Source organism: Heteronotia binoei, chromosome 5 (genome assembly GCF_032191835.1).
Source record: "Heteronotia binoei isolate CCM8104 ecotype False Entrance Well chromosome 5, APGP_CSIRO_Hbin_v1, whole genome shotgun sequence".
NCBI lineage: Eukaryota > Metazoa > Chordata > Lepidosauria > Squamata > Gekkonidae > Heteronotia > Heteronotia binoei.
In genome coordinates this window covers 117,895,860-117,916,756 of record NC_083227.1, presented here as the reverse complement: position 1 = coordinate 117,916,756, position 20,897 = coordinate 117,895,860, and the positions used below count along the sequence as shown (strand labels likewise).

Genomic DNA, 20,897 nt, shown 5'->3' with positions numbered 1-20,897 from the left:
ATTTCAGATCAGTGATTGCTAGACCCTTTCACAATGTGCCTCAGCATGCTTTCATGGGAAGGGTAGGATATAAAGCAAATTAAATAAATAAATGTGTAAGAGGTGACAGGTACCTGTACAGCCAGCCAGCTGAATTTCTTACTTTTTAATTTGGAGAAGAAGAAGGAGAAGGAGGAGAAGGAGGAGAAGGAGGAGAAGGAGGAGAAGGAGGAGAAGAAGGAGAAGAAGGAGAAGAAGGAGAAGAAGAAGAAGAAGTTGGATTTATATCCCGCCCTCCACTCCGAAGAGTCTCAGAGCGGCTCACAATCTCCTTTACCTTCCTCCCCCACAACAGACACCCTGTGAGGTGGGTGGGGCTGCTCACAGCAGCTGCCCTTTCAAGGACAACCTCTGCCAGAGCTATGGCTGACCCAAGGCCATGCCAGCAGGTGCAAGTAGAGGAGTGGGGAATCAAACCCGGTTCTCCCAGATAAGAGTCCACACACTTAACCACTACACCAAACTGGCTCTGTATGTATTTGTACTTTACAGCCACCACCATCCCCAGCATCCCCACCAGCTGCTTTACAAATAAAACATGTTCAGTCACACACAATTCCTAGGGATAATCACCTGCAAAACATTAATTACAACTTTGAGATTGTCAGGCTTGTTCAATACTCTACTGGAAATGATATCCTTTCATTAATTTTACAAAACAATGAGCCTTCAGAAAAGGGACATTTTCCATACTGCATCTCCCCTGACTACCTTGAAAAGAGCTTGTACAGACTGTTTACAGTATAACAAAATATTAGTGAGAGTTGCTTTTTATTTAGAGGTTAAAATATGTACATGCAAAACTATAAACAAATTAAACAAACAAACTCCCTGGTCTTTTAAAGGGCCTTTTTCAATTTTTCCCAATGAAAGTTTGATACTGCAAAAAAGCTATGATTTTTTTTAAATGAGTAAAATGCTTTTAAAGATGAAGTTTCACATACTCAATGAAGAGCCCCATGGCTTTAACACTCTGCGCCACGGGGCTCTGGTCTATAGCAAACCCCCACCATAATATCACAGTTATTTCTTACTCCTTTTATTTTTACCCAGAAACTCTCAATTGAGCTTCCATGCTTCAGATTCACATATTTCCTCATAAGTACATAGGTCCTTCACAGTTTGACAGGAAATTAACTATTGCATACATTTACCATTTTTCCTCAGTGTTTCAGGGTGTTTCTTCCCTCGTGGCTTCAAAATGTCCAGAAACATCTTCAGGTAAAGAAACAAAGAAGCCTTCAGGAGTCTAGAGGCAAAGGACTGATGACTTTTCATACATAGGATTTGGAGCATGGATTAGCAAAGCCTTTTGAATTGAGGGTACATTTTTTATTTTTACTTTGTTCTACCCCATATGAGACAGTGTACATCTCCCTATGCCACAGTATAAGTAAATGTCTTTGACATGTATTTGTAGAGGACTGGATGGAATGTGCTGTTTTTACCTCACTATCTTTGTTCCCCTCATACAGTGCGTTGTGTTGATGGGGGGCAGCAAGCTAGCTCGTTTATGAGCTTTCCAAACATTTTATCTGATGGAGGGCTCAAGACAATGAGAGATTCACAATTGGTTTTGGGTGCTCCAATAAGCTATGGTCACAAACAAAGTCTGGGGAGAAGTTTGGAAATCCAAAGGAAAAGTTCTACAATTAAGACTCAGATCCAAATCTGGAGAAAGCCCCAGGCCAAAGAAAGTTTTGAGAACTGCATGGCAACTGCAGAGTGAAAGTGCTGTTGGTACTCATTCACACAAAACAAATGTAGAAGCTAGAAGAAACCACAAGGCAAGACAGAACTGAAGGTGGTATGTAATGTAGAAGGTGTCTTTGAAATGCACAATCCCCTACTAGAGATCTGAGCTAATAAATATCACCCAAAATGAAAGCAGGTATCCTGAGACACCCAGAGAAGCAGAACATTAATAATGTCAATTCAACCACCATCAAAGCAAGTCCTTTTTTTTTTTTTTTTTAACTCAGTCAAGTTCCCCCATATCCAGCCAGTCTCTCAGCAGGTCCTGGTAATTTTTTTCCATTCCAATTTCAAACCCCAAGAGTCTGAAGGACTAACAATAGAAAAAGGGGTCTCCTGCCAGGAACTGGGATTTGGGAACCCAGAACTCTGTCTTCCCCAAGGACCATCTCTCCTTTACAATTTCCTTTACAGACCAAGTGAACTCCTGCCCCCCACCCCATTTTCTTGTTGTCGGACACGCAAAGTATATTTTATATTCTCCTTTTATTGCCCTGAGCTAGTAACAAACCCACGTGCTTCAGATAATCTTTGCACAGGACTAAATTGTACACTAGCTTCCTCTCAGCATCAATGTTCCCTCTAAGCTGCAGAGTCTTATGAGCAAAAATTCTACTTTGTGAGCTACTGAAATGTGTGAGCTGGAGGCTAAAAATCTGTGAGCTAGCTCATGCTAACCCACCTTAGAGGGAAAACTGCTCAGCATATATGATACACTGCAGGACCAACTGCTTAGTTTTTAAAGTGTTCTCTATGTTTTTCTTTTATACCGTCCTTTTAATTCTAAATAATGTTTTAGATATCCTTTGCCTCCCCCCATTTCTAGGAAATCCAGCATCAAGCTTGATCCATGTATGCACAGGCTTAAAGGTCCCAAAAGATATAAACTCCTGTAAGTGTACACAGGAAGACTGTACCCATGTGTCGGGAGCAGTTCACATTTCTAAATTTTGTTACGTGAATCTTTTCATTATGTAACAATAATCCTTGTAGTATATGAATAGTAGAATGCTACACCGGAACCACATTTTCATCACTGAAAACCAATGAGAATTATTTCAGTATAGCTCAATGAAATAAGGACTGCCTGAGCTTTTTAAATTTGATGGGGAAGAAGAGAAAAGTCCTATGGCAAAGTTCATGATACACATTACTTAAAAATACTGAGAATGGAGAAACAGCAGAGGAGGAATGTAAGCTGAATATCTCTTAAGAGTTTTGTTTCCACTTTATGTTAACATAAGAACTGCCTCATTGGATCAGGCCAAGGCTTCATCTAATATGGCATTCTCTCTTCACAGATCAGATACTTTGAAATGTTCACAAGAGCTGCTCTGCTTAATCAAAGATCTATGCTTCCTACAGCAATGAGCCAAATACAGTGTGAAATCTTTTCTCTCTTGTGATCCCCCTAGCAGTTGGCACTGAGATATATGAGGCTGGAATAAGTCCCCTTAAACTATCACAACTAATTGCCACTTGCAGACCTGTCTTCTGTGACTTTATGTAATCCTAAAGGCCATGGCCACATTTTGTGGCTATATGAATTCCATAAATCATTTACAGATTCCATGAAAAGGTGCTTCATTTTTTTCAGTCATGAAACTGTTAGTATGGTTGATGCAAATTTAAATATTACAAGAGAAGTTTCCTTCTGTACAATCTAGACCAGGGGTGGCCAAACTGTGGCTCAGGAGCCACATGTAGGTCTTTCACACATATTGTGTGGCTCTCAAAGCCTCCACCACTCCATGGGACCACTCAGAGAGGGCATTTGTGTCTCTTTAAATCACTTCTCCAAGCCAAGCCAATCAGAGTCTTGGGGAGTGCATTTAAAGTTAAAAGTTGCTTTCTTTCCTCCTCTCCCTTCCTTCCCCTCCCATCTATTTGCTTTCTTTCCAACTACATACTTTCCTTCCTTCCTTTCTGTCTTGTGGCTCTCAAACATCTGATGCTCATGTATTGCGGCTCTCAAACATTTGACATTTGACATCAAAAGCATGTTTGGACACCCCTGATCTAGACACACCATTTGCAACCTCTCTCATGTATCTTCACTGTACGGAGGGGGGTGGAGAGAAGTATGGTCACAAATGACTTATGAGCACAATGTAATTAATTCAATCAAACTCTGGCCTAACATTTTCCCATGCAGTGTGCAGCAAGGGAGCATTATTACAAGTTCCTCCTTACCCACTGGTTATTTTAACTTGTACTGAACTTTACTGTTTTACTTTTAACTACTCCCTTCCATTCATTAAGACATATATTAGTCAATTGAAGAAATACTCTTATTAGTCAATCTCTTCCATGGCTACAATGTAAAACACATTTTATGTTATAAGATGGAGCATAAGAACATAGCCATAAGGTTGTAACATCCTCTGGAGGGCAAAGGGAGTCCCAATGTACAGAAGACTCATAAACTAACATGAGTGGAGAAATATAAGATCAATGCATCACACTAAGCCTGAAAAAGGAAAGTGAATTATTTGATTCAGTATTACTACAAAGTCAAGTACGAAACATGCTAAATAGCTATGAAATAACGCAAGAGGGAAAGGAAACAAACTGATATTAAAAATAGACTATACATTTCTGATGACAGAAAGACTGTTCAATGTGAAAATAAAATGAGACTGCATATTCAACTGTAGTATGTTTTGGCAAAGTTCCATTCCACTAGTTTAGAATTCATAAAAACGCCAAGTGACCCAATGTAACTGTGATGCTAAAATCTCTTCAGTTAAATTATTGCATCTAGAAATGGCCATTAGAATTGCTTCACACAAGTTGCCACAGTAGTTTTATGGCATCTTATTATCTTATCATCAGTGGCTATTAGCCACAGTGTATGTGTGTATATAAAATTTTTTGCCACTGTGTGACACAGAGTGTTGGACTTGATGGGCCGTTGGCCTGATCCAACATGGCTTCTCTTATGTTCTTATGTTCTGTAAGACGATTACTATCACTGTCACCACTATTCTTACTGTCATCTGTCAAATTAAATGCATGAAGTCCAGAGGCATGGAACAGATGACCAGTTTCTTAAACAGGTCCCAAGCACATATGGAGGAATTTATTCTCCCCTTTATGTGAATAAGAGAAGTTAAGGCATGACAAAGCAATTCATAAGTGTTCAGGGTTGGCCACACAAAACCATCTTCACATAGTTATCAAAACTACAGGAGGAAACATACCATGAAAAACTGTATCTTCGTACCTCAGTTTCACCCTCCAGTAAAGGACCAGAGGAAAATAGTACTTCCCTTTAACATCATCTTGGAAAGTGAACAAAGGAATTTAAACTACAATGTTTCAATTAATCAAAACTTAAGCGGTGTTGCTTTTCACTGATTCTGTAATCCAAGTTGCACTTTCAACTCAGCTAACAATATTCATTTGAAATTAAAACTATTTCTCCAGATTAAGTGTTTGTACAAGGCATTCACTAAAGAAAAGAAACCTCAATTAAAATTTATAAGGTTTGCTGCAGAGCTAGACCAGTAATTCATTACGGCTACATACCTTATTCATATGCACAAGGTCTTATAATGCAAAGGAGAAGGCCATGCAATCTAGCAGCATTAGTTACCTGGCTCAGGAATGTTAAACCATAATGTTAAACTTAATGCCATGCCATGTCTTCAACTTCAGATATTATTATTCCATGAATGCTTCTATATCTATGTGTAACATACAACCTCCCAAGCTAAAGGCAGCCCAATAGCCACATGTTTCACTGTGATGCCCAACATTTTAATCAGTCATTTATTTAAGTGCCTCTTGGTGATTCTCAGTAGAAGTAGAAAGCTTAGTGAGGTGATGGATAAAGCTTAACTTTTCATAGTGATAACAACCAGAGCTATCCCATATTTATTTATACAGTGCAATGCTTTTGTTATAACTTTAACCAAAAAAAAAAAAAAAGAAATGCCAAGCAACGGTGAAGGGTTTAGGATTAGGCTTTGTGGTAGTCATAATTACAAAAGCATGGGCATTAAATTTTAAAACACTGAAGGTTAAAAAATAAGTCTGGTTCCTAAATTTCAGGGGTGGCTCTTAAAGCCAACAATATTTGGCAAGGCAAATTGGTGGCAGACTGCATCTTCCTTGTACCTCCTGCTTCACTCACCAAACTCCTGGTGCTCTTTCTTCCAACCCTTTTAAACTGTGATAAACAATCAGCAGATAACAGCTAAGCAGCAACTACTTCTTTCTTAAATAACATACAGTTAATATCGCTATCTATCAACTGGCCCTTCAAGACTAAGAGATTGGGCATATGCAGCTGTCATATGACCATACTACTTCTGCTGCTGGAAAAACCAGTGGAGATAAGGCAGGTACAGAAATTATAACACAGAACTTAAATGAGAAGGCACAGAGGTGGCACTGACTGCCCTTTAATTATTAACATAGCTGCAACTCAAGCACTTAAGCTTCCAGCATGCTCACCAATACTGAATGATTTACCTGTGCGAAGAGAATTTTTTTCACTTATAACTTATGTAGCCACAGTCTAGATAGGAGATATGTGCATGCAGCAGTGTTCCCTCTAAGATGACTTAGTGTGAGCCTCCAGCTCACACATTTTTCTCTTAGCTCAGGAAAAATGGCCCCAGAGCCAACTAATTTGTGCAGCAGCTCACAACTTACATACAAGTTAGCTCACAAAATGGAATTTTTGCTCACAAGACTCCACACTTTAGAGTATTGGCATGCGTACATATTTAAACACTGCCTGCCCAAAAAACTCAAGGTCTCCATAGAAATCACAGACTTTCTTGGAAATCATTACCCTCCTGTCCATGCATGTATCACACTAGTGAGGGTTTTCAGAGAAGGGAAAGATACTAGATGCACGTAAAGGTCTCTGCACCTTTATTATTATTTCACGGCACCCTGACCTAAATCCTAACACTGAAATTAAATTTTAGGGCTCAGTTATGGCAAACCTGTGTTTAAATTGAGCTTTGTATATAGAATCAGAGTTGGAAGGGAACCCCAGGGTCATCTAGTCCAACCCCACACAAAATGCAGAAATCTCACAAATACCTGTTAGATACGCCCCCGATTCCAGATCAGTTGAGGGTCCATCCCCTTTTTGTTGCCATTGGAGCCTTCCTTGAAGACTACGATAGGTAATTATTACCCTGTTTGTCAATCCTTTGATGTACCCCTGTCTATTTCTATCTTATTTTCAAAAAGGACTGTATATAGATTGTGTGATTTTATACTCTTGTATGCTTGTCTTTATTTCATAATAAATCCTTTTATATTATATTACATTGTCCCGTTATTGGGTGAGTTCCAAAGCAGACATCTTCTGTATAAACAGGTTTTCTGATCTCGCTAAAAGGCAGATTGCCCTCCACTCTAAATTCACCAAAATCCTATTTGGAGAGCAGTTTGCTTAACACCGCCCTCTGAATTCACAGAATCAGCATTGCTGTCCAATGACCAAACTTAACACAAGAGTCACATAGAATAAACATTGGATATTTGAAAGCCACAAGATATGAACATCAGATGTTGAGAGCTGCAACGCAGGAAGGAGGGAGGGAGGGAAGGGAGGAAAATAGATGGGGGATGGAGATGTGGAAAAAAGCAACTTTAAATTTAAATACATTCTACAAGCCGCCGGTTGGCTTGGTTTGGAGAAGTGATTTAAAGAGAGAAATAATAATAATAATAAAATTTTATTTATATCCCGCCCTCCCCGCCGAGGCGGGCTCAGAGCGACTAACAACATTTCATAAAAATTATACAGAGTTTAAAATCACATTAACTTTAAAACATTCCAATTAATCAAGTATTATACAGGTTTCCAGGTGCTAATTCCATTTGCCCTCTCCAAGCAGAGCAACAGGGTGGTGGGGGCTTTGAGAGCCACACAATATGTGTGAAAGAGCCACATGTGGCTCCCAAGCCACATTTTGGCCACCCCTGATCTAGCCTGTTTGAAAACCTCCAAAGGAGGAGCCCACCACCTCCTGAGGAAGCCTGTTCCACTGAAGAACCATTCTCTCAGGAAGGTGTCCCTCCACTGGACACCTTCCACATTGTCTATATCCTTCTTAGATTGTGGCACCCAAAACTGAACACAATACTCTAGGTGAGGTCTAACCAGAGCAGAGTAAAGTGATACCATTATTTTGTGTGATCTGGACACTATATTTCTGTTGTTACAGCCCAAAACTGCATTTGCCTTTTTAGCTGCTGCATCAGTGTTGACTTATGTTCAGGCTCTAAGGCCTGAGGATAGGAAAGGTCCCCTGGGCAAGCACCAGTCGTTTTCGACTCTGGGGTGACGTTGCTTTCACAATGTTTTCAAGACTTCTATAATTTAATACCACAGGACTCCATCTTAATATAAACAAAATATAACTTTATTTGTACAATAAGCGTATTAGTTTCAAGATGTTTATAACTTAATTTTTCAGTGAATAGTACTAACTTCTGACTGAGATATCATTCTTTACTTTACACACTCCTCCCTCCTTTCTCTTCCTAACTCAATTATTTGACAGCTTTTGTCTCTCACTCCTATAATGCTCTAACAATATTAGGGTTTGGCTCTTTATCCAGCCCCTAATATGTCCTTTATAGTATTCTACTTTTCTTCTCTAGAATCTTAATGGCTTTGACAGCACTAGTGTGGGACTCTAATAAGAAGATGCTTCTCAGACTCGGTAGACTGCTGAATGACCACAACAGTTAACTGCTGTCACTCTGCTGAGAGTTCACTCCACCAGAGCAAGAGCCTACTCGGTTGCGGCCCCAATACTTTGGAACACCCTTCCAGAAGACATCAGGGCCCTGTGGGATTTATCGCAGTTCTGCAGGGCCTGCAAGACTGAACAGTTTCGGATGGCATATAACATCTAATGGGAGAGGGCTGCCACCACATCTGGATCTATACTGCTTTTATTACTAATTGCCTAGGATCTGTGCTCATGAGAAAGAAAATATTACATGACCCGCCTGAAGCAGCAACATTGTAATTTATCTGATTGTTTTAATATTGTTTTTGTATACTGTCTATTTTATGCTGTTAGCCGCCTTGAGTCTGTACAGAATGGGCGGGATATAACGTAAATAAAAAAATAAACTGCTAACTCACTTCTCTCTCTCTCTCTGTCTCTCCACACATGCTTTTTAGCTGCACGAACACTCCCTCAGCCACCAGCCAATCACCTCACACACACCCTTTCTCTACTGCAACTTACTAACAATTAAAGGAACACACATATATAAATTCAAATTATGACAAGATGCCCCCTCATGCCTGGAATGGTAGCATGTACATTTTCTAAATATAATTTCAGAGACAAAGTTTAATGTAGCCTAAGAAAAAAACTGTTAAATACTTACATTTTTTTTTAAAAAAACCCCAATATTCAAACCACAAATTCTCATTTCAGTGATAGGTTCAAGGTGTACTTGCTTTTATTTTTAGACAGAAACTGTAAAAGCAGCACTAATTACGCCAAAAGCTCAAAGTAATCTGACACTAATTTAATTGTTTTACTAAGCACACACCAATGATTAGGGTTTAGTGCAACAACCTGGGACTACAATCTCAGCTACCTAATGGAGAGGTATATTCCCCTTGCTGCTGAATACCTCATTTAGCTCCCAGGAACAGCAGCCTTAGGAAACATGCTACTTGGGACAAACTCTTGGATGGAGGTATATTTATATGAGCCATCTAGCTTAACTGTAAGTATCCATATAGACATGTCACTGCTTCCCTCCCTCTTTTTTACACTGCTGGAGACCTAAGTGGACATGACTAAGTCCAGATTCCAGCAAATGTCATCTCACACCCAAAGACACCATTTTAAAAGCACTAAACAATGCAGCAATGTCACCGCCATTGCTCTTCAGTAAAAAGTTAATTCACCAGCAGTGGAGAATTATGTTTCCTTTTCTACAATGCTCATAGTAGAATGCTCCACCCCTCAAAACTGCTTATGTTCAGGGCCGGCCCTGGGTGTCCTGACACGCTAAGTAAGGCTAACATCTGGCACCCCACCCCCCTGCACTGATAATGTCACTGAGTCACATAGGAACCACCAATTCGGCAACTCCAGAAGGCCAGAGCCCTAGGCAATCACCTAGTTTGCCTAGTGGCAGGGCCGGCCCTGCTTATGTTAGCAGCAATAAAACCAATACAAAGTAAAATTAAAGAACCCTGTGAAGAACTTATCCAGAAGGTTAAATAAACATCCCTGTATTGTAACTAAGGCACAGAAATAATTAACAGTTTGGTTCAATTTTATAACATGGAAATTCAGTGGTGTATCGTCATCCATAGCAAATGTCATGGTAACTGTAGACAAAATAAGCTATCCTGAGCCTACATTTATTTATATTGTTCAATCCCTGTAAATATATCCTTTAAGTACAAGCATACCACAAGCTTATTTCTCTAATCAGAGTCTAAAGCAGTCAGTTATTCTGAACTCTTACACTCAGTTTCCTGGTAAGAAAGATTTGTATTAGCTTTCAAATGCTTACATGTGTTTGTTAGTTCATGTGTTTGCATTTTCAAATATCCATCAGCTTCTTTCAAGTGATACATAAAATGGAGAAATCTGAGATAACTGAGAAGCCCCCTCCATTACAGCAGGAATGTGCTTGAAAGACTCCACCAAACTCTTGCTCCATTTTTTAAAAAAAACTGTGTTTGTCATTAGCAAGTATTTTGCCAACATCAACACCTAATAGTGCACTTTGCACAGTCAACTACAGTAGCAATCCTGTCAATTACTACCAAAGAATTTGTACCTAGATGTGCAACATTACAAATGCATTGGGTAGCATATTCTAAAACAGTTTTAGTAAGTATTTCACTTATTATAGAACATATGAGGGATTTTCTCAAATGGTTTTTCTATTTCCAACTCAGACCTCGGAAGAAAATGGGGATGAGGGGTCAACTATTCCTTTTCAAATTGTTTTTATGTATCTACTTCATAATGGGTAATTACATTGCTTGTGTTCAAAAATTAAAATTTCAGAAGAGTACCTGTTTCCATCCTTTTGCATCTTTTCCTTTTCAACCATTATCATCAGAAACAGGACATCTGATACTAGCAAGTTTTGATACAATGGCCACAAAGAGTTCACTATACACTCGATTCCCGCCACTGCACGACCATCTGAAGCAGAGTTATACATTTCTAAGCCTTAAAAGTGTAAATTCTCCTTGGGATAGCACTACAAATGACCAAAACTATTTCCCAACCTCTGCCTTCCAGTATTATGAAAATTAGTTGTAGTTATTCTGGATCCTCCTAGCATGCACACAGGCAATTTTACATGGGGACCCCAGCAGCTTTAGTAGCTCCCTGCCACTATTTATCAATTTTAAGACTACTAATGAGCTACTTTAGACCACCCAAAAATTGTCTTGACCATCACTTGCATGAGTGTGTAAGGATTCCATCTAACCTCTTCTCTTTCCTTAGCCTGGCAGACTGAGCATAAAGCAGCAAGCACATGAGGAAAGTAATTTAGATAGTTCCTCAGAAATCAGAGTACATAGTTAAAGTTTTATTCAATATGTACCCAAAATAAGCAATTAGGTAAAACAAAGGGATAAAATTATATAATACAAAACACAAAATAGGATCATTTCAGGTTCTTCCAACTTAATAGTTACAAAGTATCAGATATTTCCTTCCTTAGATATGGACTGCTTTTCCCACAGCAGGCATCAGATTTGGCAAGAATGACAAAAGCTTGCTTCTTGCTGACTTATAATTCAAAGGGTCCCTTAAGAGCAGGAAGTTCTTTTTTAGGCCAATCAGCAAGTGAGGTGTTCATTCAAACTTCCCACCAAGGGAAGATTTGATCAATAAGTTATTACAACCATAGGGTTCTTTGCACACAGCTACTGGCACATGAAGTGTAGAGGGGAAATAACTGGTGTCAGACAAGATGAAGTTCTACACTGGTACCTACTGCGTTGACAAGTTGTCAGACATTTGGATCAATGGCTGGATGCGACACCTGTATGCTGATTCTCTTTTGTCACCCCCCAATCTGGAACACATGTCTCTTGGTCACTTATGTATATTTTTCTTTACGTTTTACTTTAGAGATTTATGCACTGCTTTTTTTCACAATGGAAACCCAAAGTAGATTATAACATTGTTATCTGCTTTTCCATTTTATCTTCACAACAGTCATGCGAGGTAAAATAGGCTGAATGACTAGCCCAAAATCACCTTGCAAAGTTCCACATCAGTGTCAAGATCCGAACCAGGATTTCCCAGAATCTGACACTAATCACTACAACATGCTGACACAGAAAGAGAAATACTATTTTTTTTTTGGGGGGGGGGGGTGTTCAGTCAGCAGAACCAAGTACTACAGTGTAACCCTATTTGACTAATATTTTGTAGCAAACTGTATGTGGTCCAAAGCAACCGACAAATGAGCCAGTTCTGTGAACCTGATGCAGCTACATTGTACTGGCACATGACATTCTTATTGCACTGCCCTGTCCCTCCTTCACCCCCACCACTTACACAATGTACATCTCCAACTCTCTTCAACTGGATTATTTCTAATCATGTTTTGAACTTCTCACTTTTTGAGAAAACGTGTCACAACAGACCACACTCAGATAGTATTCACCTTTCCACCATTATTGATGGGGGGATAGAAATATTTTAATAAGGAAACACAGTTTTTTGAACTGAGTTGCAGTACCAGGTTTCATTGTAAGAGAGGAAACACTTAAAAATCAGACAGTGACAAAAGTAACTAACTGACCTCCTGGTTCCCAAAAGAACTTCTCTTTAATCACACTAATTAACTCACCAAGGCTATATATTTTAAAGCTTACATTGGCTCATCTATATGCATACAGTCAACATTTCTTCTCTGAATTTTGAAAAACTACCTCCATCAAAGATATTACAGATGGCTGAATGTGGTCACAAGCTGTTATTAACTTATTTTTATTTTCAGTTTCTCATTTTTGTGCCTAGTGTAACTTATATTTGAACGACCAATGGAAGAATATTTCACAAACTAAATTTTGCACACTCACCCCATTTTCAATATTTTTATAAATGATCTGGATGAGGGTGTGGAGGGGATAATCATTAAATTTGCAGATGACACCAAATTGGGAGGAGTAGTGAACACACCAGAAGATATAGAATTCAATGAGATCCGAACACATTGGAAAAGTGAGCAGATGTGAACAAGATGAAATTTAATATGGACAAGTGCAAAGTTCTACATCTGGGTAACAAAAATGAGGAACACACATACTGGATGGGGGATACACTTCTGGTTAGCAGTGTGTGTAAACAAGATCCTGGAGTACAGATGGACTGTAAGTTAAATATGAGCAGCCAGTGTAGTGCAGTGACAAAAAAGGCTAATGTGATCTTGGGTGTATCAACAGAGGCACAACATCCAAACTGCAAGGTGTCATAGTTCCACTGCACACTGCCTTGATCAGGCCACACTAGGAGTATTGTATGCAGTTCTGGAGGCCTCGCTTCAAGAGGATGTGGTCAGGATGGAATGGGTGCACAGGAGAGTGATGAGGATGATCAAGGGTCATGAAACCAAGCCCTATAAAGAAATGCTGAGGGACTTGGGAATGTTCAGTCTGGAGAAGAGGGTTTTGAGGGGGAACATGATTGTTCTCTTTAAGTATCTGAAGGGCTGTTACTTAGAGGAGGGCAGGGAGCTGTTCCTGTTGACAGCTGAGGAGAGGACTCACAATAATGGGTTTAAATTAAGGGCAGGAAGATACCAGCTGGCTATTAGGAAAAACTTTTTTACAGTAAGAGTTGCTCAACACTGAACTCAGCTACTTAGGGCAGTGGTGAGCTCTCACTGGCAGTCTTTAAGCAGCTGCTGGACAAACACTGATCAGGGATATTCTAGGCTAGGAGTGGCCAAACTGCAGCTTGGGAGCCACATGCAACTCTTTCACACATACTGTGTGGTCCCGGAGGTTGAGCAGGAACTTAATGCTGGCTTATTCTCAAGTATGCATGTTTAGCATCAGGAGGACCTCAGTCAACCTCTGAGCGCTGACCGATAGGTTACTATTTCCACCGTATGTGAAGTGGGGAAGGAGGGAGAAATAGACAAGCTTGCGAACTCTTCTCCTCCACCACAGAGGTCATCAAGAACCTAAAGCACGGAAAGAGAGTGCAAGAGTAAAAGTAGCCACTGGAAGGGAAAATGGAATTAAAGAGAGCTGCACAGGGTTCCCCCTTAGTTTCATAGTTCTTGTAGAGACTGCATTTAATAACCTTGGTGTCAAGGCAAAGAAAGATGCATAACAATGTAAACAGTGGTCAGTGATTTATATGGTACATGTGTGTTTCCTTCTCCCACTGGTGCAAAAAAATAATTCCCTAACCTTTCCCTATGCTGGTCTCATTGTCAGAGTTTTTTTTAAGTTTCTTTTTGAGATGGTTGTGTTGTAAAGTGCATACATATAAATTTTATCTTTCTGTGCAAAGAAAATATTAAGAGTTTTAATAAAGATGTGCGTATAATATTTGTTCATGTCTTGCAGCTCTCAAACATTTGATGTTTATTCTATGTGGCCCTTACATTAAGCAAGTTTGGCCACCCTTGTTCTAGGCTGACTCTGCATTGAGCTTGAGGTTGACCTGTATGGCCCCCTTCCAACTCTGTGATTCTATGATTCTATGTCAGGGGTAGCCAACGGTAGCTCTCCAGATGTTTTTTGCCTACAACTCCCATCAGCCCCAGCCACTGGCCATGCTGGCTGGGGCTGATGGGAGTTGTAGGCAAAAAAAACATCTGGGGAGCTATCCTTGGCCACCCCTGTTCTATGTCATTAAAGCTACTGCAGAGACTGAATACCACCAAACTCAGGCAGCCAAAATATAATTGAGTGGGAACTTATCAAATCAATAAATAAAAGGGGAAACCAAAGCAACTGAGTATCTGGCTCAAAACCAGAAAATTCTAAATACAAACTTTACAAAATACTAAACACAATAAAAATCTTCTGAATTGGAGAGGTAGAAAGCCAATAGACATACATAAGAATTTATCAGGATATCTACACAACAAAGGATTCAGAACAGAGATGCCACATGAATCAACCTTCTTCACAGCATGCAACAACTAGATATTTCTTGATGAGCTAGGATAGCAATGCTTAAGGTATCATGGGACTAAAACTCTCTGGCTAGAAATAAAGGTTTTATTCTAAATTACAGCTTTGAAATTGCACCTATTTAAGGACAGCTCTAAGCTCATGAAATCAAAGGTTATATTTGTTCTAATGTTGAAGTTTAAAATTAACTTCATAGATGGTAATTTAGCCCCAAAAGACAAGTACATTCAAATCACAGGGCTGCAAGTGGCAACTGCATATCATTAGACAGACAGTACCTCATTCTAAATCCACACACTCAAGCAATTCTTGCATAGCCCTTGTGGTATCTGGCATTGGTATTTTACATAATGAATTATTTCTAAACTCCACTCTATGAAATCTCCTCCATTAGAAACAGCAGAGAAACAATGAAAGATGTAAAATCCTCTTGTCTATATACAGCAACAAAGCTATATAAGCTAGTGGACTGCAGCCCCAAACCACTTTCCATCCTGTGAAAGGTACAACATACAACACAGTGGATTTTTTTAATGCCTGACCCTGAACACAAGTTCTCATAAGTCAGTCTTAATGAGTTTAATGAAACTCACTGCCAAGTTAATATCAATAAGGCTGCACCCACAAAGAATAAGCCTTTTTTACTCTGCACAGTTAGAACAGAAATTACAGATTAAAAACTGGTGAAATATTACAATTTAATATTTCCATATTAAAAACTGGTGAAATATTACAATTTAATATTTCCATATTAAAAACTGGTGAAATATTACAATTTAATATTTCCATATTAAAAACTGGTGAAATATTACAATTTAATATTTCCATATTAAAAACTGGTGAAAATATTATTTCGCAATTATAAAGCATAATAGAAATAATATTTTATAAATCTACCACTATAAAGTAAAATGGTGGTGGAACATGCCATCAAGTCTGAGCCAGCTTATGGCAATGCCATAGGGTTTTTACAGCAAGGCTCGAACAAAAGCAGTTTGCTGCTGCCTACCTCAGCACAGCAATCCTAGACTATGATGATTTTGCTTGCATTGAGGGCTGACTTTTCATCCAAATACTAACCCTGCTTAGCTTCTGAGATCTGATGAGATCAGGCTACACTGAGCCATCCATGTCAAGGCAAAATAAAGTAGCAAGTACCAAAAATACCAAAGGATGCATCCGCTATTTCCTAAACTACAATGCCAACCTAGGATGATCTGATCCATGCTTTTAGTGGCACCTGCTAATGTGAAGCACTTTAAGTAATTGCCAGAGCCTGAAAGTTAGTTGGGATAAACTGTTTACATACAATGTTGAACACAATAGGATGCTAACCAAGCACTAAGTTGCAAAAAACATTTGTATTTGCTGGGAACTATTACACACAAGGAATGGTAAGTAACCACTTGTAGAATCATCTCAAAGCAAGTTAGGGAAGGATGGGATATAAATATGATAAAATAAATTATTATTACATAGTTTGCAATGACTAGAGTGATACTGGTATATATAGAAGACCCTACAGGAATAATATACAGAATATACACATTCTTCCTGTGAAAAATGAGCTTAGTTGAAAGTGTATGAACACAACTTGCATGCATATGCTTAAGTCTTGGCCTGAAAAAACTTGCTTATTTCTAGACATACGCTGACCTTGTACTATTTGCTCCTACATATTATTATATAGAGAGCGCCAGCTTGGTGTAGTAGTTAAGAGTGGTGGACTGTAATCTGGTTTGATTCCCCACTTCTCCACATGCAATTACTGGGTGACTCTGGGTCAGTCACTATTCTCTCAAAGCAGTTCTCAAAGAGCTCAACCTCACCTACTTTACAGGGTGTTCGTTTGTGGGAAGAGGAAGGGAAGGAGATTGTAAGCCACTCTGAGACTCTGAATGAAGGGTGGGCTATAAATTCAATTTCCTCCTGCTTCTCCTTGATTCAAGGAAGCTATGAAGTTGAATATATGTTGGTTGAAAACTGAGCTTGATACAACCAGGAAAATAATTTTTTTAAAGCTAACATATGAAGTTAACCAGAATGGCCTTGGGTCTGCCACAGCTATCTCAGAGCTGAAAGGGCAGCTTCTGGGAGAGCTCTCTCAGCCCCACCTACCTCATAGGATGTCGTTGGGGGAGGGGAAGGTAAAGGAGATTGTAAACTGTGCTGAGACTCTGAGAATGTAGGGTGGGGTATAAATCCAATATCATCATCACCTTCTAATATCTGGTTCCACAGTTTCCCACTAACTTTCGCATTCAGTCTTAATGGTAATTTGCATTCAGTCTTAATGGCCTGGTAATGCAAATTAAGATCACAGGCTGCAGCAGACCCCGAAACAAATGGGCCACCTTGAACATGAACCTAAGTTCGATCTTCCCATAGAACATCCAGCTGAAATAACAACTAGAAAATTTAAAGCACCTGAAACAGTTTTATGTTTTCTGTATCTTTTGTATTTTAAATGTTGTTTTATGTTCCATGGATGTACATGGATGTGTAAGCCACCCTGAGCCTGCTCTCGCAGGGAGGGCAGGACATAAATTGTATAAAATAAATAAATAATGAACAAAAGTTACTGCTCAAGACTACAGGTTTCATTGCATTTCTTGCTCCAGCACAACTGCCTGAAATCATCACATAAGTGTAGATAACTTCAATTATTAAAACACTGTGGAATGCCAATGCATCAAAGCACAGGATGGCCTCTTTAAGTCTTGACCCTTTAGTGGCTTTTAGTTGAGTGAATGTTGCCAGCCTGAAGATGGTATTTAACTTACATCACTCTTATTAAGAGTGAAGTTAGTTTTCCCCTTCCAAAGCCCAACCATCATTTGCAAAAAGTAAAAAGCCTTGCTCAACAACAGCAAAAAGCCCTTTTCCCCAAAGGCTTTTAAATGTCAGCTGTACTTCTTACTTTACAGTAAGACACAGAAGAGAATGCCCTTGATAATGCAAGGGACTGGTGGCAGGGTCAATGTTTCAAGTTTTTGCCATTTCTAGAACTGGTGGCAAACTCAGACTCCTGAAAGTGATTGCGCTTGAGAATCACAGGAAAAATATCATGCTGTGAAAAACAAGTCTGACATTTCAAAAGAGCTGTGGTTTCAGGTAAGAAAGACTTCTCTTTCTCCAGAAACAAGGGTGGTGCAAGATGTTTGCCCATCCCACACGTTTTTTTTCTGTATGAGTTGTTAGTAACAGAAAACTTTATCTACAGAGATACTATTGGCTCACGACCATAGCTATGACATAGAGGTTTCCCTCCCAAGGTATTAAGTTGCTTTACTTCCTGCACAAAGTTCTTCTTATGTACTCCACCAAAGACTTAGCCCTGAAATGATAGGGCGGCCTTGGCTGTAGAGGCCTGAGGTGTACTGCAATGAATCCTAGGCCTTTCCATCAAGATCACTTGTTGTAGAAAGGCCAACATGGAGACAGCAGCCCTGAGGTTGTGTCAGCAAGAGCACAGTCAAGAGCAAGAGCACAGTCAACCTATAATTTACAACTAATGGCTGTATATACATACTTGGGCAAGAGAGGAGGAAGAGAACAGCAAAATTAAATTAGGCAGAAAAGAGTGAGAGTTGGAGAAAAGTTACAAATCAGCAGGAGGCAGCTATCAAGAAAACAGATGGGTGTACATGCAGACAAGTCAAAAGCCTTGAAGTACTATCACAGAGTAGTCACTGTTATTGAAATGGGGAGTAGAAAAAGAAGAGAGTAAACAAAGCCAGAAGCTAAAGTACCACAAGAAATAAATAATAAGGGCAGGAGATACCATGCGACTCAATTACAGCATGTGAAACATAAGAAGTTTCAACCAGGATCACAATCTGTAATGGGGGAAGAGGAACTAGGAGCCTGCAGGAGAAAAGGCTACCAACTTTGTCTACGATAAGGGAAAAAAGGACGAGGGTTTCTTGGTAAGTTGGCATGGTGCAGTAAAGGAAAGAATCACAAAAGGTGGCTAAGTCAACAGTTACAGTGGTGTGGAGGAGGATAATAGAGGGGGAGTATTTTGGGAGTGGGACGTAGGGAAACGATTAGGCACGAGGCAGGGTGGGAAGGAAGAAGACTGTAGTAGGAGTTCAGGGAGAGAGACGAGGAGGAGGCAGACAGGCACCCAGATTCCCCCCCCCCCTCCCAACACCCCCCATAATACTCACGCCTTGTCCACCAGCTCCCTGACTTTCCACATATTGAGCATCGCGGCCGTGGTGGCGGCGGAGGCGCCGAGAGATTCCCTCTCGGTCTAAGCCCCTAGTGCTGCCTCAGTCTCCCCCTCCAAGAACTCAACTAAACGCGCTTCTGCCACGGCACCGCCAGGCCCCGTCTTGCCTCGCCACCTCCTCAGTTTCCCCAACAGCACAGAAAGAAACTCGGCTCTGCCTCCGGAAACCGGTAGCGTATGGCCGCAAGGCCTGCTGGGACAAGAAGTCTATCCGCAACTCTTCTGGAACAGGCCTTGTTAGCGAGAAAAGTGTTCGATCGCATAGTATATTGGGAGATGTAGTCTTCCCTTCTACTTTGGCAGCGTGGCCAAAGCATACGGTTAAGGGCCACCTTGAACCTTTTCTCTACTGCATTGTTTGCTGGGAGTTGAAGTTTTTTGGGTTGCTTTTATTTATTTATTTGTAAAGCAAGGTCTTAGGCTGAGCTTAATTGATTTTACTAAAAGCGTGCAGGCGCTGACTCGGTTGGAAGGAAACTATAGTGAAGAACGGTTGCACAAGTTGGTTTTCTGTGGTTGCATATAGAAGGGAGACTGATCGTTCCAGAAATATATTTTGGTTTCTAGGTTGTTTTTGAGGTTAATTGATCATGTCTGAGGTTTTTATGTTCCCTTCCACGCACACGAAAACAGGAATCTGAATTCTAAAAATAACTATATCATCAGAATTGCATCATAAAAGTACAAAAATAGGAAATATTGATAAGGCACATATTTAAATGCACCACCACTCATTTCCAGATCTCATAGCACACACACCCCTCCCAATATGTCTATGTTTGTTTCTAATCTAGACAGAGCTAATTTGGTGTAGTGGTTAGGAGTGCTGACTCTAATGTAGGAGAACAGGGTTTGATTCCCAACTGCTGGTGTGAGCTTTGGTTAGTCCCAGATGCTCTCAAGAACAGTTCTTGAAAAAGCTCTCTCAGCCGCACCTATCTCACAGGGCATCTGTTGTGGGGAGAAGAAGAGAATAAGATTGTAAACCACTTTTGAGTGAAGGCTGGGGGTATAAATACAATTTCCTCTTCTTCCAGCATTTTAGGGAAGGCTATGGCCTCAGATTGCCAGGTCTCCCTGGCCACCAGCAGGGGATGGGACTGTGTTTCCATTATTAACTGGTAGCATTTTTTTTCTTCTGGGAAACTGTTACTGGAACAGTGGGTGATGAGGCCTAAGGTACATGATACAACTGGCTGACACATGCTGGGTCACAAGGGTGCAATCAGACTCGGAGTCAAACATGTCCTTCCCAGGGTAGGTTGAGCCAGAGAAATGGGGCTAAGCCAGGATGTAGCCAGAAAATTTTGGGTGGAGGGGCCCCCCCGAGGTAAGAAATTTGGTGGGTGGCCACAGGGCCAGATGGCCTCGTTTGCACAGAGTTTCCCTGCCTCCTCCGCCCACCCACCGGCCACTGCTGAACCCTCCTTTCCCTTCCTTTCGTCCCCCTCAGGCGCAGTGCCCACCTGCTCCTTCCCTTTGCAACCCTCCAGCGTGCCGCGCCCCCGCACCTTTTTAGCTGGCTTACTGCTGCCGCCACCCACCTCTCCTTTCCTTTCCCTTTGCACCCCCCCCCCCCAGCACGCTGGCCACCCGCCACCACGGCCTGTGCCTCCTTCACCGGCTTGCCTCTGCTGCTACCACCGCCCCCCTTTCCCTTCCCTACCTTCCTGTCGCCTTCCCCCCCCCCAACTCCACGTGCGATCACAGCATGTCATGCAT

General features: G+C 40.5%; 1 protein-coding gene across 1 annotated transcript in view; it reads right to left on the bottom strand.

Moving 5' to 3' along the window:
• Positions 1-19,362, bottom strand: part of CLINT1 (clathrin interactor 1) — a 95,509-nt gene extending 76,147 nt beyond the window's left edge. The window contains exon 1 of the mRNA XM_060240235.1: positions 19,111-19,362. Coding sequence (XP_060096218.1) covers positions 19,111-19,151 — 41 coding nt within the window. The 5' untranslated portion in view covers positions 19,152-19,362. The remainder of the gene's footprint in view (positions 1-19,110) is intronic.
• Between the last annotated feature and the right edge of the window lie 1,535 nt (positions 19,363-20,897).